Source organism: Triticum urartu, chromosome 7A (assembly GCF_056163025.1).
Source record: "Triticum urartu cultivar PI428250 chromosome 7A, HENAU_Tu73, whole genome shotgun sequence".
Classification (NCBI taxonomy): domain Eukaryota; kingdom Viridiplantae; phylum Streptophyta; class Magnoliopsida; order Poales; family Poaceae; genus Triticum; species Triticum urartu.
The window spans coordinates 696,894,154-696,918,550 of record NC_141879.1 but is presented as its reverse complement, the minus strand read 5'-3'; the positions used below and the strand labels follow the sequence as shown (position 1 = coordinate 696,918,550).

At 44.7% G+C, this 24,397-nt stretch overlaps 1 protein-coding gene and 2 pseudogenes across 1 annotated transcript; 1 reads left to right on the top strand and 2 right to left on the bottom strand.

Moving 5' to 3' along the window:
* Positions 1 to 6,762: 6,762 nt before the first annotated feature.
* On the bottom strand, positions 6,763 to 7,434 carry LOC125521000 (histone H2AX-like). Its single transcript, XM_048686038.2, has 2 exons — positions 7,180 to 7,434; positions 6,763 to 7,095 (listed from the first exon to the last, which is right to left on the bottom strand). The coding sequence occupies exons 1-2, from the start codon at positions 7,375 to 7,377 to the stop codon at positions 6,874 to 6,876; spliced, it is 420 nt and encodes a 139-aa protein (XP_048541995.1). The 5' UTR covers positions 7,378 to 7,434; the 3' UTR covers positions 6,763 to 6,873.
* Positions 7,435 to 8,478: 1,044 nt separating this feature from the next.
* LOC147961695 (uncharacterized) lies at positions 8,479 to 9,738 on the bottom strand (annotated as a pseudogene).
* A 7,755-nt stretch (positions 9,739 to 17,493) lies between these two features.
* LOC125555809 (protein FAR1-RELATED SEQUENCE 5-like) lies at positions 17,494 to 19,660 on the top strand (annotated as a pseudogene).
* The last annotated feature ends 4,737 nt before the right edge of the window (positions 19,661 to 24,397 follow it).

The window sequence follows — 24,397 nt, the reverse complement described above, 5'->3', positions numbered from 1 at the left end:
GGTTGATGGCACGCCATCGCATGCCGCTTTATCACCGAAGTGAGCATGTCGTTGTTGATCGCGAGCGAACAAGAAGCCATCAAGGCCACAACTTTCTAGACCAGCGCCCTCCCTCGAGAAGAAATTGTGGAAGAGTTGCAGATCCAAGAACCATACTCCAGTATTTGTCATGCCTCACCCCAGTACGGTCATAATGATGTCACGGAGGCCGTCCAGAGGACCAAACTGCAAAGAGAAGCAATCATCGCCGCCTCCCCTTTATACATTCTTTTATCGTAATAAAAGTATTTTGCAATATATATTATAATCAAGATATAGTGTTATCATGGTAATAAAAAGTTATGTATTGAAAGGAATAATTTTCAAGAATAGCTTGGACATTTCATTTTGTCAATGAAATCAATTTTTTTTGGACTCTCTTAAAATTGATTTGGTGCGCTCTCTCTTTTTTACACGAGGAAGGGGCTCGAAGGCCCCAAATGCACTTCGGAAGTGGTGGTACAGTGCATCTTACAGAAGGACCAGGACTAAAACAAAAATTAAAACAAAGTCCCCTAGTTTACATATAGAGGACCTTAGGAAGCAAATATAGTTGCTATCAAGTCCAAAACAATACCCAAATTGAACAAATTTTGCCGGCTCACTTGGTCCGACTAAACCTCCACTGGTGCAAGCCATGGACTCAACTTGAAGATTGCATTGCCTTCCTTTGGCATAGTGGTCGGGAGGAAGAAAGAAACCATCGACCACTGGGGTCGTCGCATGTGATTGATCCACGTCGTCGCCTGAGATAAATACAGTGGACACTTATTATAACATATGATACTCTTTAAATGTTTATATTGTATCACAACATCATTCAACCATTGATTTTCTTGGTCAAATTGATTCTATAGATAACAAGAGTTGGTATATTTTCTTTGAAAAGATCTTAACACAACATATTGTAGCTAGATAAATTATTATTATTTTAGATTCTATCTTTGATCTCAATATCTCTAGACAATCACAACAACCTCACTTTGTTAGAGGAGTGGATGTACAATCCCACTAAGACTCCTATAGTTCATTTAATAAAATATGTAGCAAGCTAAGTCAATAACTCATCTTCGGGTGCTACACCTACAACCATCCACCTTGTCTTTGAGTTGTGATCTCATTTATTTCTTCCTACCTCCTATCGCGCGCGTGCATATGTCTATATATACCGCTCACATCCGACATGGTTTATACAAACATCCAAGAAGATAACCAACACGGATAGTGGTAGACATGACCCCCCCCCCCCCCTCTCATTTTTTATTGTTGTTGAATTCATGTTCTGAGGGAATATGTAACACGTGTTGTCCGACGTACACATTAGATGTGGGAGGTGTTAGGAAAAGATCAGCTTGTAGATAGTTGAGTCCTAGCGATGCATTTAGTCTGCACCATCAGTATTTAATAAGGCAATGTACATCGGTACAAATGATAGAATGGCACAGACAAAAAAATCAAAGTTGAACCAGAAGCCGTCGTTCTAGACCCTAGAGATTGCAACTGTGATATCTATGCAATTCAAGAACTATATCACTCAATCCTTAATAAAAACAACTTTCACATGTGTGTAAACATTTTCTTTTAGAAACTAATAAATCTTAATTCAATATATATAACTTTTATTGCATTTATATCTTTTTGGATTTTTATCCTTTTCATTAATGAATGCTTGTTTTGAAATAAATTGATATTTGTAACATATTATTCAAAATAGTAAACATGAAGAAATCTTGTCAATCGACGGCCAAATATTAAACGATAGATATATATTTTCCCCTAATTTTTAAAATAGTAGTTGTGAATTTATTTTTTGACAATGCAAGACAGACGCTCCGTCAATTTTTCATTAAGACAAGGAAAAGAGGAACTACTGAAACTACATGATGGTTGTCAGAGACAACCTATGCTGCTCAAGGTCCACTTTTACAAGAAACACACCATCAATCACGATGAGGAGGGAGGAGTTCTGAAAAATATGACGCTAACACATAGTACTCCCTTCATTTATTTTTTAGCCTGCATATAAAATTTGGTCAAATCAACCTCTGTAAAGTTTGATTAACTTTATATCAAATAATATCAACATTCACAATATGAAATCCATATTGTTAGATGCATCATGAAATGAATTTTCATACTATACAATTTCAGTATTGTAAACGTTGATATTTTTAATATAAATTTGTTCAAACTCTGCGTAATTCAACTTCAAACAAATCTTACATGCTGAGTAAAAAGAAACGGAGGAAATACATGAGAATCTTGCTAAAGGTTGCACTTTATTGAGTCAAAGAGTTGAATGTGCCGGTTCCACCATTCCTGTAGGCACTGGCGGAGCTTAAGCAAGGCCGAATGGGCCATGGCCCGCCCAGCTCTGGACCTCCACCTCACATTTATAGCCAGACTATCCAGCCCATCAAGCCTGCTAGTAACAATCCCTTGCTGCCAGGCCAACCCAGCCCGCCCAGCTTTTCGAAGCAAGCTCCGCCACTGCCTGTAGGGAGGTGGTGAAAACTGACGTTCAATTTGTAATGAACGGAAGCTAGTCCGCAACTATGCCCCAAACGCCTCAAATAAAACAGCACCCACACACGAGGTGCGCGTTAGCTTCAAATTTCGTGAGGCAGAGGCAACACACCTCCTCAAAAGGCCAACCCTGGACATTGTGACGATCCATGGTATTGCACTTGGGTTCGGCGCTTACCTCCCACGTCTTCTTTACCTCCACTTGGGTTCAACTACCTTTTGGAAGAGTACATGGGTTGGAGGGTCACCGCTGCGCACGGCCTCCCCGACACTCTTCAGTCACGCGCGGCGCGAAAGCAGAATTGTGGCCAAGGCCTTGAATAATGATCAGTGGATTCTTGATCTTCAGCATGGAAACACAACGGAAATCGCTGCCGACATTCTGAGACTGTGGCGCTTGTTGCACAATACGGACATACATATCAAAAAATAAATGAGAGCGACAAAATCAGATTGATAGAGGGGAAGGAGGGTTGTTGCTCTGCAAGCTCTGCCTACAAAATGCAGTTTCAGCAGACAATGCTCTAGAAGGTTTTGCCCCCTGGAAAAGTGAAGATGTTTGACTCCCGCTTCGGTACAACCCCCTCCTAATAAAACGTATAAAGGGCAATATAGTCTTTTGACGACTCTGTATGTATGTTTTTTTAGCATGCCTCCTGACTGGGCCGGCCCATTATCACGTGAAAACTATGGAAAAAAACACCGATAAAGAAATGACAGCCAAAGGATTTGAACCGTGCACCTCAGTTTGGTAAGCACTCATCGCTAACCTGTCCAGCTGATGAGTTCGCTGTTCAATACAGAAACGCCAGCTATAAGAATAATCACAGCAACCAGTTTAGTGTAACGAACCATTTTTTCCTTTGTTTCTTTTTCTTTTTTTTTTGTTTCTTTCCTCTTTCAAGTTTTATTTTTTTCAAAAAAAATTAACGCTTTTAAAAAAAAATTCAAAATTTTAGAAAATGTTCGTTTTTCCCAATTTTGTTATAAATTTAAAAAATCGCATTTTCAGAAAATGTACAAGAATTTTTTTAAAATGTTCGTGTCCTTAAAAGATTGTTCAGAATGATAAAATATGAACATTTTTTAACAGTATGAACAAAATTTTGAAAACCAATAACTTTTAAAAAACACGAACAAAAATTGGAATTTTCAAACATTTTTTCAATAAGTATAACAAAAAATTGAAACCAAAAATGTTTTCTGAATTTCCTCGAACAATTTGTTGTATTTGTGAACAAAACAAATTGAAAGCAAGAATTTTTTAAAAATTCCAAAAAAATTGAAAGCACGAACGTTATTTGAAACTCCACGAACATTTTTTGAATATGTGAATAAATTTTGGAAAAAGGGTACATTTTTTATTTTGTGAGAAAAGTTTTTAAACTAGAAAAAATGTGAATTTTTTTTGGAAGCGCCAAACATTTTTTAAAATTCTTGAATATATTTTTAAGTGTAAAATAAACCATAAGTCTTAAAACTATTTGTTGTGTGTCAAATTAGTCTGAATGCTATGAAAATGCATATATGGATCCTAACAGTTTGCCGAGTGTGTCGCCCGTAGTCCTATCCATGTGCATCAGCTTTGACTTGCACGGGGGTGGGACATTGACTACTCTGATGTGACAACCTTTTGCACAGCCGCTCCTAAAAGGCCATATGTTCTAATTTTGTGGCGTTCACCCTTGCACACATCCTACCCCTTGCCCTCCTCTCCACCTCCGATGGCCATCGTCCACCTCGGCGCCTGAGCGCCATAAACATGAGCTTATATGATCAATTCAAGGCATCATGCCAAGATGTTTAAGTTTTTGGCAATTCTTGCATTTTCTTGAGTTTTCTTTGTGAAAAATGCCTAATATATGGACGGACATGACGCAACTTGCATATGGTGTCGGAATTTATTCAAACCTGACATGAATGCCTTCTATGGGTATGGCCACCTTCTTTCAAAAGTTGGGTTCATTTTACACATGTCAAAAAATAGAACATGTTCAACAGAGGGTGTTTGAGTAGGCCAGAAGGGTCTATTTGGGAGCACTTTGTTTCATAACATCTTTAAAATGGCTACACTTTTTTCTTGGTATTGTATGACCAATTCAAGGAACCATGTCAAAGTTTTCAACAATTCTTGCATCTTTTCTGAAGTTTTCGACGATAAATGGCCGGACGTGACGCAAATTGCATACGGTGTCAAAATTCGTTCAAACTTGGCATAGATGACTACCATGGGCATGTCCACCTACTTGCAAAAGTCGGGGTCAGTTCATGCATGTGAAAATAGACATGTTCAACGGAGGGAGTTCGAGTAGGCCAAAATGGTCTGTTTGAGAGTCCATTTTTATTCATGGCCTTGTATGACCAATTCAAAACACCATGCCAAGTTGTTTGAGTTTCCGACAATTCTTGCATTTTCTGGAATTTTCTCGGTGAAAAAATGGTCAATAAATGGTTCGACGTGACACAACTTGCATACTGTGTCGGAATTAACTCAAACCTCGCATGGGTGCCTACCATGGGTATGCCTGCCTACTGGCAAAAGTTAGTTCATTTTTATGCATGTTCAAAAATAAACCATATTCAACGGAGAGTGCTCGGGTAGGCGAGAAGGGTCCGTTTGAGACCACATTTTTTTTCCGGCATCCGTCACATGACCCAAATTTATTCCATGAGATTATATGGCCAATACAAGGCACCATGCCAAGTTGTTTGACAAAAAAGAAAAAAATGCATTGGCATTGGCCTAACTAGGCGACAACATCGATCCAGTCAGGCGCCTGTTGAGGGGAAACCCTATTAGATGCATATGACGTCAAACAGTCGCTGTTTCACACATACCCAATTGATACGAGTGAACATGGGCGAGCCCATATTAATTTGTCCATTGCCTATGTAGATGCCGGTTTTGGGAACCTCTAGACGTTTAAGAAGGTTTATGAATCTTTTTTTTTCATTTTCAAATTCGCAAAGTTCAAAAAAATGTTCATCAATTAATTTTTTTATTCGTATTTCTCAAAAAAGTCCAAAAATACCAAAAAGAAATCGTGTTTTAAAAAATTTAGGGTTTCAAAATTGTTTGTGTTTTCAAAAGAAATTCAGAATTAACAATATTTTTTCAGGATTTAAAATGTGTTCCATGTTTCTGAATTGTGTTTGCATTTTTTTTCACAATTTTTAAAAATGTTTGCATTTAAAAATGTCGTGTTTAAATTTCCAGAAAAATGTTCAATTACGTCGATGCTCGAGTTCTTAAATCTCGGTGCTGTTCATTAGTCAAGATAACTGGCTCATCGTAGTGGTACTGCTTGTCTATGTGTTTGTGGTCCTGGTCGATTCCTGCTGCATGCTACTATTTTTTAGGAGTTGTATCGAAGAAGAAGTGAAGATGTTTATGTGGTTGTTGCACAACAACCGACTTTGGTGTAATAATGATCGGTTGCAGAGGAGAGGATGGCCCAATGGGTATTTTTGCCAGCTTTGTCTTCGGAACTTGGAAACTTCCATGCATCTCATATGGAGATGAAGCCTATTCATTTATGGAATTACGTGAGTGGTTTTCATTTATTTAGAACTAGCGTGTATGTACAATTTAAATAGAAATAAGTATATTAATGGTCACATCAGTAGTCAGCCAACGTGGATTGCGCTTCTATTCTACCCGGAAAAAAATTAGTGGATCGTGCTTCTGAGTTCTGAAGCTATTGCTGATGTATGGGTGCTTAGATGAGCTGTTCTTTATGACTTATGGTTGCTAAGCTTATTTCATTTAATGATTTAGCATCGCTTCTTTCTGGTCATCATACTCATCTCTCTCTTCTTAAATAAGAAGCCACATCAGATTTTTTTACCTACATGAAAGGCTTAGAACGTGTATAAGGTGAGCTTCACGCATAGCCGATGAGACTAGGGTCACGGCAGTACGCGTAGCTAACGCCACAAACGCACATCACTGCACGTCACGCACGGGCCCAGCCGATGAGAGATGGCCGACCACCTACAGCTGCAACAACGAGAGTGTCGCCGCCCCAGCACCGGCCCTCCCGTGCTGCCACGAGTGGAAGTCCCGGACACGTGTAGTGCCCGCCTCAGTGCTACAGCGAGATGGACTCTGAACCTCGAACTGGATTTTTCAGACTAAAGAAAACACGCCACGGTTTGAGCGACGGAGAAAGCGGTAGCATCTCGGCTTCACGCGGATTAGCAACGACAAGAACAAGATTGCGAGCTGCATTCCGTTCAAACCAGATCCACCATGGTCACCGATGACACACAAACCCAGACCATTCACAAGGACCATACTAATCTAATCTAGAACTCCTGGGAAGCGGAGCCGATGTCGCCCTTGCCCTTGCCGGCCTTCTTGGGGAGCAGCGTGGTGTGGATGCTGGGCAGCACCCCGCCGGCGGCGATGGTGACCGAGCCCAGCAGCCGGCTCAGCTCCTCGTCGTTGCGCACCGCCAGCTGGATGTGGCGCGGCACGATCCGGTTCTTCTTGTTGTCCCGCGCCGCGTTCCCGGCGAGCTCCAGGGTCTGAATCAGAAGAGAAAGAAAGAAGCGGTCAGATCCAGAGTGACAGGACATGGGGAAAGGAGCAGCCGGGGAGGGCACGCGTACCTCTGCGGCGAGGTACTCGAGGACGGCGGCGAGGTAGACGGGGGCGCCGGCGCCGACGCGCTGCGCGTACTTGCCGACCTTGAGGTACCGGGCGACGCGGCCGACGGGGAACTGCAGGCCGGCCTTGGACGACCGGGACACGGACTTGGCGCTGGCCGCGGGCTTCGCCTTGCCCCTCCCGCTGCCGGCAATGGCCATCTTCTTGTTCGCGGTGGAGCGTGAACTCGCTCGTGCGGTGGTCGCCGGAGTGGAGAGATGGCCGGGATCTGAGAAGAAGGTGGAGGGCGCAGGGTGTGCTTGGGATGGCAGAACAGAGGGGGCGGCGGCAGATTATAAAGAGGAGGGGAGGCCGCGCGTGATTGGCTAGGAGCGCGAGGCCGCGGATCAGTGACGTGGAGGGGGAGCCGGATTTTCCGTCGGGCTTGGCGCGAATTGGGAATTTCGGGTGACGGGAATTTTTTGCAGAAAAGCAATAACTAAATGAGGGAAACCGTCTATCCGATGCTAGCCGTTAGTCGGACAGGCCTCGTGCCGTCCGTTCCAGAGCCGATGCATCCAGCGGCCAGCGGCATGGGTTTAGGCTGATGCCAGAATAACCCACAAACCAGAAAAATTGGATCAGCATCCCCTGCCCATGCAAGATGTAGCCATGTACTAGTAGTTCACTTGATTTGGTCCCAATTTATTTATTAGTCTCGACAAGGTTTCCTCCAAACTCTATATCAGTTTCAGTTTCTTTCTTTTTATTTTGCAGGGGAGATCGGTTTCGAGTTTCGCTGACGAAAAAGATATAGTAGTTCTTCGACACGGAGGTTTGCTACAATGAGATATAGGGGCTGTTTGGTTGGAGACTCAAATTGCCACGCCTAAGGTGAGGTACTAGCCACACCTGTGGCTTGCCATAATGTGTGGCAAAATCAAACTGTTTGGTTGGTAGTCATGCCTTAGGTTAGGTGTGGCAGATTTTGTGTGGCGTGTGTTTGGATGGCTTCCACAAATGTTTGGCAAAAAGTTATGGTTTGCGTTTGGTTTTCTGCCACGGTTTCCTGCCACAGGTGGTTAGAATCACCTTACTGCTAGACTCCACGGTGATGAGATTACTTGCCATTTGTCTCGCAAAGCAATCATACTACAACATGCTCCAGTAAATGTAAGAAGATTTTGTCGCAATAATAATAACCATAAAAAGTAACATGGAGCATTTTCTATTAATCCCATCTGTACAAAATAATTCAAAATGCAAACTCATAATCAAGATAGAAAATAAGATAGATACGTGCAAGTTTCGTCCATCATTATAAAGTCAAGTGATAGTCATTCATAGCAATAACACAAGTTCTGGCCAAGTTACATTAAAGTGTTTCACCACACATCAAAAGATCTACTTCCCAAAAGCAGTAGCCGTAGCACAAGTTCATCTCCTAAATACCAAAAGTTGCCATCTTCTAAACTTCACAGGTTGCCAACTTCTAGACATGACAGGTTAGCAACTAGATAACTTCACATGTTGCTATAAACATGATCTTTGTCAGCAAAGAACTTGCAAACCCAAGTTTCAAAAGTTTTTTCACTTGCACTGCATAATCAACCACGCAAACCTTCATTGTCCTTGCAAGATAAGTGCACACCAACAGTAATTCTTTGATCTGTGGTAATTGGGAGTTCCTCCAACCTCTTCCATAAACTAGTATAAGGATCAACAACTTGGGGCATTGGAGGAGGAGCGGCAGCAAGGGATTGCTGGAGTGACCTCAATGTAGAGTTGATTTCTTCAGCGGACTCCACGAAACGACTCTTGGTTCTTGGTGGCTTCTTAGTAGGTGACTTGCTACCTCTTGGGCGCTTCTTACCAACTCGTCTAGTGCTAGATGTTGAATTATCACCACCTACACGTACTGGAGGTCTTTTAGGACAATGTGTTGTTGGCAAAGTGTCAGAATCCTCCTCAAGAGGGCCCTCATACTGTGGATAGCAGTTGAGATCATACAACCCTTCATCATTGTCCGAGTCATCGGAATCAATTGTGCATGTATGCTGGTCCATGGCCAAAGAACCATCAGCACTAGTGCCTGTGAATAGCTCCTGCATCTCATAGTAGAACTTGATGGGCTTAGAAAGCAAGCGCCTTGCTCTATCCTGCATTACAAGCACACACTCATTAAGATCCTAATTAAATTAGCCATATTAAGTTTTAAAAAGAAACTAAATTATACGTACATTGAGGCAAGACTTTTCAGACTCGGAGATAGTTACCACACATCTAATATCATCGAAAACATTGCCACTCTTGCTAATTGCGGCGGCAATGTACTTCCAATTTTCTTTGTAGTGCCTGAAGTGACGATCAACTTGAGCAAGTGTCACCCCCATAGCAAATTTTCTATTTAAAGCATCAACACACTTCAAAAGATGATGCTTCCTGAACCTAAATCCCGCATATTGTTCCTTCATGTATTCAATGCACCAATCCAACATAAACTTGGTCTGATCATCAGCCCAGGAAATAGTCCTCTCACGAGAGCACCCATCACCATCAGACTTCCCCTTTCCCTTGGCCATCGTTGTTTCTCATACAATGAGCCATTTTAATTAAAAGATAATAGGTGAGGCAAATAAGCATGAAACAACCAACAATTTACTAAAGATAAAATAAGTGATATAAGTTTACAGAGGTACAACCAACATAGTTTCACATGAATCACATACATAATGACCAAATGTAACAAAATAGCACTCATGTTTGATACATAGAAATAAGGCAGAACTCTAGTTTCAAACATACTGAATGGAACCTAAAATAAAACCCATCAACATCAGCCTTACATACTAACTTCTTAATCATCTTGATCTTGAGCTGCTAAATTATCCTCCCACATTTTTTGAGCTAGTACATCCCTTTTGTGTGCCCATGCCTGGCTCTCCTGGTAAACGTCACGACGGTGTCGTCTACTCCGTGGAAGGGCCGAGTACCAAGTAGCATCATCATAAACATACTCATCAGGACCATCATCTAGGATCCAGTTATGGAGCGCACAACAAGCAAACACAATTTTTACTTGTGTTTTTAGAGGGAAGAATGGCTGACTTGCAAATATTTTAAATCGATTCTTCAAGGTACCAAATGCTCTTTCGACGGTTGTTCTAAGTGAGGAATGGCGATGGTTGAATAACTCCCTTGGGTTCTCAGGCTCTCTACTTCCCCTGTATTCCTTTAGGTGATATCGGACACCACGATATGGGGGTAGTATACCGGGTCTTGCAGCATATCCCGCATCCGCTAGGAAATATTTACCTACATCATGATGATGCTAACACATTAGCTAAGAACTAAAGAAAGTTTCAGTTTGAAGCCATGGGTTAGAATCCCACCTTCTGGTATTTTAAGGCCATTGGGACGTGATAGGGCATCTTGGAGCACATAAGAATCATGAGCCGATCCCTCCCATCCAGCAAGAACATATGTAAATCTTAGGTCAAAATCAACGGCTGCTAGCACATTTTGTGTGGGAAAGGACTTTCTACCCCTAAACCTATCTTGCATGTGGATTGGCACACATGCCGGTATATGAGTACCATCCAGAGCTCCTATGCATCCCTACGAAAAGAGAGAACCAGTTTCAAACAGACTGAATGGAACCTATAAATACATTGCAGATACTTGTGAATAATTTTGGATGTACCTCAAAGTAAGGGTGAAATTTGGAGCTACTTGTTATCTTTGAATGTGTTTCGATGGTTCTGATGCATATGACATCACGAGCAAGGAGACACAGGGCATCTAAAACAGCATTGAAGTACCTACTAACAGTCTCGCCCGATCGATAAAACTCGAAACCAATCGATCTATTTTTCCAGTTATGACCCACAACATGGATGAACATGGCAACTTGCTCCTCCACAGTTACATGGAATGTGTCTACCAGTAGACCACGACGTCTTAGGTTGGCACACAATTTGTGAAAAACAAATTTCCGCATGCGCAGCTCACTTATGCAATTAGCCTCGGTTCCATAATACATACGGTTCAGGCGTGACATCCTTTCAACATCTCATTCGAACATGGGATCATAAGTTATAGATTTTCTCTTCCTTTTTCGGACATTAATCTTGTACCAGTACATCCCTAAACACACAATAATGGCAGCAAGCAATCTTCTCCTCCACATGTAGTAGTGATAATAATGCATGTAATACTGTAAGCATAATGTTCTTTGGTCCATCTATGAAACAATAATAGCATTAAAAAATCAGATGACATCAGTGAGTGGAACTATATATAAATTTTTTATCCAAGGCAAATTATACAGAGGACAGTATATTACTCAGACAATAAATTGTACAATACATATCTAAGAAAAGAACACAGAGAGATGTCAAATCTTACATCAACACCACATACTTACAAGAAATTACTAACTTATAATCTCACTCGTACAAGCATGCAACAATTGCAAAGGGGGATTACGGTGTTACCTTTCCTCTTAACAAATAGTTGACCTTTCACTATGAGATGGAAGTTCCTAGTCTGGATGCAACAAGGGCAGGAACAAGCAACGGGAAATCCCACAAATCACGGAAGAAAGCTGGTATTTTTCTCTTGAGAAAATCAAGGACGCCCAGATCTGCATGTATGAGATGAATCTGACGTGATGAGATGGAGGAGGTGGAGGAGATAGATGCTGCGGTGATGAGGATTCGTACCAGGGAGGAGCAGATCGAGTGCAGCGGCAAGGTCGTCCTCAGCTGGATCTGGAAGGGGAGAGAGAAGGGCTCTCAGCCATGGGGTCAAGACTGAAGGGGTGGGGGATTTTTGGACTGAGGACGAACAGGGAAGCGGTGACTTTTATCAGTTCGCGGGGATTTTTATGGCTCAGTTGGCGCGCCGCGGCGAGTGTGGCGGGTGAAACGAGCGCCACACTTTTTGACGAAATTTCAGCGGCGGACGACCCTTGACGTTGTGGCGAGCCTAACTTTTGTTCAGAACCAAACGCACGCCTAAGAGGCTGTGGCACGCCTCACCTTAGGCGTGGCACGCTTAGGCTAGGATCCAAACAGCCCCATAGTAGTTCTTCGACACGGAGTCCCTTTACCAACCATGTAGCCAAGGCAACTCTAGTTGCTCCTGTTTCTACATCCCGTTGTGGAGGCCAAAGATATTGTACAGCCGAACATTGTGGGATAATGATGCAGCATGGATGCACCACCGGACTAACTGGTACTACAAACTAATCATTTCCTAATGCCTCCCAAATCTCACTAACATATTTGTGTGAGTGTGCCATGTGGCCCAATGTATGTTATTTATTTGCCTAAAACATGGCTTTAACAAAATAAAATGAGTGAAATTGTCTTGAGAACTATCTACCATGACCAGCTCACTCGAAGATAACTTATGTTGGCGCACCAGATGGGTATCTTTCTTTATCTGCTTCTTGCTATGCAATCACTATGAACCACAGTTGATGGAAACCATATATATGCACGAACACTTGATGGGGAGGTCAACAAAAGATAAATGCCATAACAATTCATCGACAAGGTGGGTGGCGACTAGTCATTGGTTTGTTGTACTTTTTGTTTACGTTTGCTTGAGTTTGTACAACAACTTTTTCAACCAAGTAAGCTTCTTGTACTTGGTTGATACTAACACTAGTACAAATATGGTCATCATACACGGTTAAACAATCTAGCACACATGCAAGTGTGATTAATCGTCGCCTTGTGATGTTGCAAGAAAAAGAAAGTGGTGAGAGGGGGACCATGTGGTTACTTTTGGTTGGATCGTGTGTGTGGTGTGCGGTTGGAAAAAGAGAGAGAAAATAGATGAGGGCCACATGGTTTATTTTTATTAGTCAAGAGGATGCCCGAACTCCTGCATAGCCCCCTCATAATTGTTGCCGGGATACAGAAAGAAGGACACGTGGACTGATGCGTGGACATTTAGGAGGTCCTATTGGCAAAAATTGTCCGCATACCGTGGTCTGAACATATACAAGCACCGAGGTTCCGCATTGGAGAAGCCCCAAGGGGGATTCTATTTCTTTACAAAATGTTAGAACCACATGAAGAGCTATGGACACACACGAACACACACAGAGAGAGGTATAGCGGGGGCGCTCGCGGTTATATGGTTGATTTCTTTTGTTTATGTTTTTTGCGTGCCATTGTGTCTCACACGCCGGCGACAGATGGCGGGTCTACAGTGGTGGTCACATGAAAGGTGATAGAGGGCGGCGATCCTCCGGCGATGGGTTGCTCCCTTGGCTACGCTATATCAATGGCAGGACCTGGGGCTCTACGAGGGCTTCAATGCTCAAGCTTGCGCTTGGCACATTTGGATCCCGTTAGTTGTGCTATAGCGTCATGTATCTTTGTCATTTTCTTTTCTATTTATGGTCTTCTCATATGTATTACTTGGTGATGACTTTATTTATAAAATGGGATGCAAGTCTTTTTTGTCCACACACCGCCGACGGCCCTGACTGCGGACATGATCGGGTGTTCTATCGATTTTTCCATCTTGTTTTTCGCATGGATATGATAGAACCTCATTTAGTTGGATGGGTGGATGTACCGACTCATCCAAATCTGTATGTTATAAAAGAAGTGTAGTACGAGCAACTTTAATGTGCCGATCCAAATAGATTTGCGTTTTGTTCTTTTTCGTTCGTTTGGATCGGCCAAGCGGACGTGTGTGTCGATTTTTCGATTTGGTTCGGCATGTGTCGCCAACGGGAGGCAGACCTATTTTTGACCCGCGTGGCCGAAATAAATTTAGAAACATTAAATTAAACATAAGTGGCTGGTCAACACCGACCAAAGTCCTCTTAAACATTTAATTAAACATAAAAACCGCCCGCACGCTGCCCTAGTCCGTGTGGGCTGCCTCCTCCAGCGTCTGCTGCGGCGGCGGCAATGCGGGCGCACTTCTCCTCCTCCTCCTTCCGGCGATAATTGTCCTCCTCCTCCCACTCCCTCTGCATGCGCCGCTCACCGTCGACGCGCTCCCCCACCACCCCGCGCTGCCTTCAATGGTCGAGGTACGCGACCTCCTGCGCCGGCATCGTACCGAGCCAAAACCGGGGGGGGGGGGGGGGAGGGTGCTGACCCACTCCCGCAGCTGGCCGGTCCAGATGTACCGATCGGTCGGCTCGGGCGTAGGCGTTGGGGGGTGAGCGACGGTGACGGCGACGACACCACGCAGCCGCCGACCGCAGAGTGGGTGATGGCCTCCGCCAGCGTCGCCTAGTAGTCCGCCTCCTCCGCTTCTGCCTTCAGCCGCTCCTCCTCGATGGAGGTCTCCCAGGCCGTCGTCGGCGCGGCCTGGTAGGTAGCCTCCTCCTCCTGTTCCTCCGGCTTGACGACTGGGGGAGGGGGGTTGACGTGGTGGTGCTGCACGCCGAGCCGGCGTTGCTCCTCGTGCTCGAGGCAAACCAGACCTCCCAATGGGGAGAGTCTGCCGCGTACTCCGGCATTCGTTGCTGCTCCAGCGTGAGCTGCGCCCGGTGCCTGCGCACCTCCGGCATCGAGCTCTGCTGCGGATCGAGATACCAGTCGTGCGGCAACGTCACGTCAGGGTACGACATCGGTTGCCTGAACACCCGGTGCCACTGTGTTTGGTGCACCGGGATGTGCAGCCGCTGCCTCGCGGGGCGGGCAGTCACCGGCGGCGGCAGAGAAGGAAGAGAGCGGGAGGAGGAAGCGCCGGGGGTGAACTTCCCCCTGCTCTTCCCGGAGCCATTGAATAAACACATGGCTAGGGTTTGATTGTCGCCGGCGAGGAAGCACGTGGGGGCTGCTAGATGTGGACGTAGTGGAAGTGGATGAGGCCGCCCCACCCCTGCATGCATGGATTAAAAAAGGACGGCCTCCCAACGCTTCCACTGGCTGATGCGTGGGCCCGGCGTCAATGGATGCTATTAATATGAGTGCGTTCGGTCGTTGGCCGGCCGCCATTTGGGACCGCGGCGGACATCGAAGGGACGCGCGTCGCGCCCGCTTCGTGTCCGCACCGACGCATTTCAGGCCCAAATTTGAGCGTGAAATGGGTCGACGCGGACATGAAGCAAACGCATTTTGGGTTTTGGTCCGTGCATTGGGCCAGTGTTTTGGTGCACTGTGACCCAAACGGACGTGGGCTGGTGAAATGGGTCGCCCGGTTGGAGTTGCTCTAAGTGAACTCATTCTCACTGAAATTGATTCAGGTGCGTTTATTGAGATGAATGTATGTATGTACTACCTCCGTTTTGGTTTGTTGATCCTATTATAATCCGTGTCATATTTTGACTATAATTTTAACTAACAAAATATTTATGCATGTCACCAATAATGCGTATGTAGACATCTGTCTTGTACCGTGTTAAAAAAATTGAATTGCCTCTCGTACTATATGTTCTACACCAATCTTTTTGGCACGATTGTTTCAGGCTGCAATCTCAGGCGCTTTGGACCCAGCCACGCACATTACCCAACTTCTTTATGCCGAGGCACGTCTTCTCTCAGTTTCAGGGGAAGCACTGGTGGGTGGTGGGTGGTGGGGCTGCCGCAAATTCGTCTAGAAGTCCATGCTGGACTCGGGGATGGCTGCTTCCCAATACGACGCCGTGTCAGTCGCCGTCGCATGAGCTGCCCGTACACATCGAGCCCATCCTCGGGGACGGGAGAGGCGCAGACGTCAAGTTTCGGACGGGCGGTCAGGAGTTCCACGCTCACATGTCCCTCCTGGCTGCGTGACCGCGGGTGTTCTGGGCATGGTTGTTTGACCCGATGGTGGCGAAGGATACGCATGGCGACTCTGGTTAGCTTATGAGACAGACGACGTGCATCACGGATGTTTAGAGTAATGATGCAGAGGAGATGCACCACATGAGCAAAGTCTGCTACAAGCTAATTGTTTCCTAATGCCTCCCAAGCCTAACTAACATGTTTGTGGTAGAGTACTAGAGTGCGTGTGTGGCTCAACGTATATTTTGTATTGCCTAAGAACATGACTTGAATAAAATAAAATGACGGGAATTGTCTTTATCTGCTACTCCCTGTGTGATCACTATGAGCCACGGTCGATGCGAACTATATATATGCACTAATACTTATGGAAAGGTTAGAAAAAATATATATGTCATAACAACTCATCAACGGAGTGGGTGGTGACGAGTCATTGGTTTTTTGTACTTTTTTTTTTGAAAATACTATAGAGGTTTGATTGAGTTTGTACATCCAGTTTTTCAACCAGGTGAGTTGCTTGTACTTGGGTTTTTTCAACACATAAAGGGTCCCAAACAACCCAGATGCTATATTGATCAAAGCAACAAGACAAAGCATCTTACAACAGGACTTAAACTATATGAGCTCTTTTACGGTACCCTGGTACTCCCAAACGACACCCAGGAGTACCGTGCAGATCTGGCCGTCCGCACGGAGGGGCAAGGAAGTCATTTCCCAAACTACAGTCCGCACACACAGACAGTCCAAAGCGCATCACGGGCGATTCTGAAGAAAAAAAAACAGAACACTCGATCTAAATCCCATTTCGTTTCTGTGGTGGCGGCGTGACCCTCGCGATAAGGCTGTGCGGCGCCCCAGACATCCCCGAGCGCCGCCGTCCGACACCACCGCGCGCCACCACCGTTCGCTGCGTGGCGCCGACGTCCCGCCGTCGTACACCCCCGCTTGGGGCCGACGTGCGCCGTTCCACACCCCCGTCCGACCCAGAGAGTGCGGCCGTCTGACATCCCGAGCGCCTCCGTCCGACACCAGCGCGCACCACCGCCATTTGCCGTCCAGGTCGACGTTCTTCGACCCCGCCACCCGAGTCCTGCCCTCGCCATCCCTCTAGTGGTTCCTGCCGCCGCCACCTGCCGACGCGCCCACACGCCGCATAATTTTAGGCTGCGCCGCCACCTGCCAGACAATCGCCTGCCGGATAATTAGAGAACAAGTTCGTCGCCCGTTTTTCTCCAGCCATATCTTGCAATCTGTATGGATACATGACCCATAAATTGATCTTTATCAGAGTATACAGTTATACAGTGTCATTCGTATTAGTTGAAATCGTGGATCACCTTCAATTTGCGTCAGATAAACTAGAATGTCATAAAGGGTGACACTGGTACAGCACAACCTATCCTTGAGATTTTGTATATAATGAATGTTGCAATGTATATAGAAGACATGTTATAATTCCTCTAGAATTTGTGTTAGTTTTCTGTTTAAATTTCTGTTTATCTGAAGAATCACCTAAATTCAGACAGTTTATATGACATTGATAGAATAAATGCGCTAAGTATGATGCTTTAATAATGGCAGGTTTGGAGGATGGATGGTCATAGTGCTAGCTTGGAGGAGATAGAAGAATATCACATGATGGTTAGTCAGATGTTTGCAAGCGAGAAGCAAGGTTACGAGCACTACAATAGATATGCAAGAGTAAAAGGTTTTAGTGTCAGATTGGATGACAAGGAGTACGTGAAGGGCACCAGAGAGGTGAAAGCAAGACGTTTCTGCTGCTCTAAAGAAGGGCACCGATTGGAGAAGTACTTTCAAGCGACTGACCAAAAAAGGGAGCCACGGGCGCTGACCCGTTGTGGTTGCAAAGCTATGCTTGAGATCCAACATGATGCAGGCAGGGGTCAGTGGTTTGTTAAGAAGTTTGTTGATGTCCATAACCACCCGCTAGCTGACCCGGACCAATTTGCTTTTCTACGGTCTCACCGTCGGATGAACGATGCTCACAAGGCTGATGCAGTGGAATACGGACTTGGTGGTCTCCGTACGTTCCAAATCATGAATGTGGCAGAGAAACAAAACGGCGGCTATCCTCATGTTGGGTATATTTCTCGAGACCTCTACAATTTCTTCGCCAGGTACAAGAAAAAAGAATCTTAGGCAGGGATGCTGACTTTGTGCTGAACCATATGAGAGTACAGGAAGAACGAGATGCTGAGTTTTTCTTCAAATACACCACAGATGATGAAGGACATCTTCGAAATTTATTCTGGGCAGATTCACAGTCTCAGATTGATTATGAAGCATTCGGCGATGTAGTTGTGTTTGACAGCACTTATCGGGTCAACCGCTACAATCTCCCTTTTGTTGCATTTGTTGGACTGAACCATCATCGTAGTACTGTTGTTTTCGGGATTGGTGTTGTTTCAGATGAGACCCACAAGTCATACGAGTGGCTACTTCAGACCTTTGTAGAGGCGATGGGTCATAAGGAGCCCATATCTGTTATCACAGATGGAGACTCGGCAATGAGAAAAGCAATTAGGAAGATTTTGCCAAGGACAGACCATCGGCTATGCAGTTGGCACATTGAGCAGAACATGATACGCCACCTGCGTAATCCAATGCTTGATGACTGCAGAAAACTCATATAATGTCGAATGGGAGTTTACCAGTTTGAGAAATCATGGGCTGAGTGCAAGGCGAATTATGAGATCGAAGAGGAGAATGAATGGATGTCCAGAATGTACAAACTTAGGAAAAAGTGGGCCACAGCTTATACCAAGGGACGATATTTCTTGGGTATGCAGAGCAACCAGCGTAGTGAGAGTCTGAACTCTAGGCTCCACAATCATCTGACCGGAAAATGTCGTTGGTTGATGTGGTGGAGCACATTGAGCACTGCATATCACGTATGCGGAGGAACGAGGCCGAGTTGGATGCAATATGTTCGCAGTCAGTTCCTTTCACTAGAATAGATGCTTGTCTATTGGAGATAAATGCTGCTCGTATTTATACACCAAAATTTTTCAAGATGGTAAGAGATTGTATCCGGAGATCATGTGCATGGGTGATTCAAGAGCAAACAACAGTAAATGACTTGATCAGATATGAAGTAGTGTTAAAAGATGGAGCGGAAGGAGGGAGCAGACGTCTGTTCTCTGTAGAGTGTTCTTTTGATGGTTCGTTGATGAATGGTGCCTTCTGTCCATGCCGTAAGATGGAGTGTGAAGCCATCCCTTGCGCGCACATTTTTGCTGTTCTGGTTTTCGTAGGGGCAGCGACCATTCCTCCATGTTGTGTTAGCAAAAGGTGGACAATGGAAGCCAAGGCTGCATTCGTGTCAGTGAGAAATGCAAATACACATGTGTGGTCAGAAAAGATGAGTCGTTACCGTGAACTGAGAAACATAGCTAGTATGGCCCTATTCAAAGTATCAAAAAGCGGGGAGCGTTCGCAGCAGGTGAAAGATTATCTCCAAAGTATCATCGATGGGCCCATCGAGAATGATGATAACACCGAGGAGACAACATTTGGTCCTATACCCTCTCACTACTCTGCCGCAAGCCAAGCTTCAACGAAGAGAGTCCTTGATCCAAAAATAGTCGACACAAAAGGTGCTCCATGCAAGAAGAGAATGAAGCCATTTCACGAGACGTTGAGGGAAACGAACGGGCGAAAGAAGAGAACTAGAAGCTGCGGCCAATGTAAAAGTTCCGAACATGACAGGCGGAAATGTCCAGATTTAGGGAAATAAAATTGATAGAAGCACAGTACCAAATGTAAGTTGATGTTCATGGCCTTTTTATGGATTTGGGTTTGAAGTATGTTTTTCTTTTTTATATATCATACAATATCATATTTTAACTTATATGCAGGCAGATGGTATACACGCGTGCATCGAAGTTATTTCAGCTGGCACAAGTGTGGTCACATCAACCAACTGAGCCCCAAGAAGATCGAGAACTATGTTGGCAGTAGACATTTTTATGGACCTGATAAATCTGTTGGCGTGACAGAGTTTATGTTTTGTTATCATCCATGGCTATCGTTGAACCTTGTTTAGTTTGCTTGCAGACACTTATCACTTTGGTCGTGATACTTGACGACTATTGATTTTTTTCATATCTGCTCGGTTTGTTTTGCTATGTACTGGCTCCAGGTTATTTAATGAATTGTAAGCACAAATTTGTGTTTAGTCTAAAAATCAGCTTCAAGTGTTGAGGGTTATGCATGGTTAGAGTTTGTATGTGCTGCTATTTATGAGCGGGGCAGGCAAGATGATTGGTCGAGACGGAAGACGATATATGCAGATGCACCGCCGCCTGATGAATGTACACCAGCAAGTAGTAGATGAACCGTGGATTGGTTCGTGCCTGGCGCCGTCGAGAGTTGGACGATGCACGAAAAATGCAAATTACGAGATATCCGACGATCTGTTTGGTAGATCTGATTTTTACGAGGAGGCGGCCATGTTAGTGGTCCTCGTCTGTTTGTACCTGAGATTTATTCGGGGGGAGAAGATAGAATAAATTGTGCATTACACTCGTTATTTTAGTGAAAAATGGTGCATGAGTCTAGCGTGCAACCTAGACCTATCAAATAAGTCTTTTTTGGTTCTGCATAGAATGTCATGGATGTGGGCAAAAGTGCTTCTAGAATTGCCTTTACCGGTCTACCCGAACGGTCCCGGTTGAACATGGTGTACTTGCTGACATGCACGAAACGAAACGTAATTTTGGCAGCGGGTGGGAATGTACGTCGTAGGCTCTGCTGCAAAATATGAACGAATTCAGACATCAAACGCACGTTGCGTCACGACCGGCCAGTATTTTAGGGGTTTTTCATTGGGAAAATGTTACAAAATGCATAGAATGTCAGATATCACCGAAACTTGGCATGCCTACTTGCCATGACGACTCCAGTGTCTGGAAAAAAATGGATCAGGTTGATGGATGTGGGAAAAAGTGCTTGTAGAATTGTCTTTACCGGTCTACCCGAACGGTCCCGGTTGAACATGATGTACTTGCCGGCATGCACAAAACGAAACGTAATTTTGGCAGCGGGTGGGCATGCACGTCGTAGGCCCTGCTGCAAAATATGAATGAATTTGGACACCAAACGTGAAAGTGCGTTATATCGACTAGAGGGGGGGGTGAATAGGCGATTTTTATTAAAGTTTTCAAAACGTGAGAGTTATGAAGACAAACAGCGAAGATTATGCCTATTACTATGCAGCGGAAGTTAGATTACACTAGGCCAGCCATGGTCATATATTCAATAGAGTGAAAGCACAATGACAAACAGCTTCAGTGTAATAAGGATCAGGTAGGAAGAAGTTATGAAGCCAAACAGATCATACATTCACGTTGTGAAGACAAAAGATAAAGCAAACATGCAATGGCTTCACAATGAGTAACAGTAAGAAAAGGAAGTGAAGATGAAACCAATGACTCGTTGAAGACAATTATATGTTGGACCAGTTCCAGTTGCTGTGACAACTGTACGTCTGGTTGGAGCGGCTAGGTATTTAAACCTTAGGACACACAGTCCCGGACACCCAGTCCTGAACACACAGTCCAGGACACCAAGTCCTCACCGTATTCTCCTTGAGCTAAGGTCACTTAGTCCTCGCCCAATCACTCTGGTAAGTCTTCAAGGTAGACTCCCAAACCTTCACAGACTTCGTTCACTAGCAATCCACAATGTCTCTTGGATGCTCTGAACGCGACGCCTAACCGTCTGGAGGATTCACAGTCCTCAAGTGTAATAAGTCTTCAGATCACACAGACACGAAGACTTAAGTGATGCCCAATTTACTCTGACTCTGGGTGGTTAGGGCTTTTCTCCTCACTAGGAATTTTTCTCTCAAAGGCTTCGAGGTGGGTTGCTCTCAAACGACAAAAGCCGTGCACTGAAATCTGAGCAGCCAACCGTTTATGGTTGTGGGGGTGGGCTATTTATAGCCACTTGGCAACCCGACCTGATTTGTCCGAAATGACCCTGGGTCACTAAGGAACTGACACGTGTCTCAACGGTCAGATTTCAAACTCTCATGGCAACTTCGCTTGGGCTACAAGCAAAGCTGACTTGTCCGGCTCTGGACAAGATTCGCTCTCATTGTCTTCGCTTGAAGACATAGGTTTTTGATTTAGGCATCACTTTAGTCATTCTGACTGGTTCTCCTGGACCCCACTTAACAATACGGTGGTTCCTATGACTCAACACAAAAGAAAAAGAACTACGAAAGATCTAAGTCTTCGAGCTCCATAGGCTTCATAACGTGTCTTCTTTTGTCATAGTCTTCAATGTGAATATCTTCATATACCACCTTTGTCTTCAATGTCTTCATACATTTTTAGGGGTCATCTCTGGTAGTAAAACCGAATCAATGAGGGACTTCTACCTGTGTTTTCCTGCAATTCTCACAAACACATTAGTCCCTCAACTAGGTTTGTCGTCAATACTCCAAAACCAAATAGGGGTGGCACTAGATGCACTTACAATCTCCCCCTTTTTGGTGATTGATGACAAACTAGTTGAAGTTTTCAACGGGGAATATAATGTGTGAAGTTTGTAAAGGATAGGGAATGTCTTCATAAGTTGCAAGGGCTCCCCCTGAAGATGTGCATATAAGTTAATTTGCTTTTGGAATGCAATTGCACATGGCAGGTTGTACTTGTGGAGATCCACTTCAGCTTATGATGACAATCCACTATGCATGTGAAAGTATATGAAGATAATGACATGCATAATGAAAATGGATGTCTGCAGAATGAGATAAGTGCGGAATTTATCGTCGCACATGCGGAATTTATCTTCGCAAACAGAGTGGCAAACAAGTAGCAGACGACCATCAAGTTTTAGTGTTTACAACTCAAAGAACCAAATGAAGCAAAAACAAGAGTTGTAAACACGAAGCAAAATATAACAAAACATAAGGCACCCGCCCATATTGACCCTCTTGAAGACTATAAACATCATACGCTTCTCCCCCTTTTGTCAGTAATGACCAAAAAGGTTTGAAGACATAGAGGTTGCTACGCGTTCCCAGGCACAGCAGGGTCGGTGGAGTTGTTTGGCGGTGCAGAGTTGGGATGTGCTGAAGCAGATGGCGGTGATGTAGCATCGTCGTCTTTATCAATGATCCTTGCAGTAACTGTGGCAGCAGATGAAGAGAACTCAGAGTCTTCTAGTGATGATGTGTTGCGCATCACAACCCTTCTAGGAGGTGTGGTGTCAAACTTGAAACGCTCTATGAAGCCATCCTCTTCAAGTTCAGCTTCAGTACATATCATTGAGAGCCCTTTCCATGTACGACGGCAGGTTTCGTGTGTAACGAAGGCATTCTTGGTGGCAAGGTTTCGGAGACGATTGACATCCACCAAGAGGCTCTTCATCTGACGTTTTAGCCAGTCGTGATGCCTATCCTGCTTTTGGTGAAGGGCCACAAGAAGCTCTCGGTCAGTGAGGACACGAGCACGCTTCTTGGGTCTTGGAGCATTTGTGCTGTCTGTGGCTTCAGTAGATGCTGGTGCACGTGTAGTGCCAGCCAACGGATATACCCTGGATATGGCTTCAACACCTTCAACATTCTGCGTGAAGCTCTGGTGTTCTGCATTCTGAAGACTTATCGGTTGCTTGGCAGGCTCAGGATATATTGCTTCAGCAGAGGTATCCACATATGGCAAGAAGATCCGATGGTTTCGGGCAGAGGGCTGATACGATATCGCAGAGTGCAGTTTGATTAGCCTCATCACCCAAGGAGCATAGAACTTCAAACCAAATAATTCTGAGCCTGACGCGGCAAGTTGACGTATGAAGAGATCCTGTGCGTTGAAGCATTTGCCATGTAGGATATAGAATATGAGAGTCTTCATTGCAACCTCAATTTTGGCATGTGGTGAGTGTCCCTTAATGGGCCAGAGAGTCCGCCGGATGATGTGATATATGGTCCTGGGCAGATACTCAAAGTCTTCAACGAAGAACTCAGTTGGATAGGGTGCATCCTGAGGCAATGGCTTCATCATTGAGAGCATCTGACTCATATTTGGTTCAGGCCTCTGGAATATGCTTTCAATGGCTTCAGAATGTAGTTGACAGCCTTCCTCAAAGAGTTCGCCAGGAGTGGGTAGGCCGGTGAGCTCAATGATATCAAATGCATTGGCTTCATGATGGACATTGCCGGTCATCCACTCCAGGACCCAAGTTTTCGGATCTCTGTTGTATCCTTTTATATGGAGGGTGGCATAAAACTGAAGCAGAAACTCTTCATTCCAGTGCTCTTCATCAGTCACAAACGGCAGCAGACCCACTTGTTTGAAGCAATCCAAGGCTTCCTCAAGACATGGCAGACCAGCAATGGCTTCAACCTCAAGGCGCTTGTGCGGGAAGATGCGACCTTGGTTGTATAAGATGCTTGAGTAGTAGCTGCACTGAGGGTAGCTCCAGAACCTGTCTGATACAATCCTTTCCCTTGAATAGGGGTTCTTGG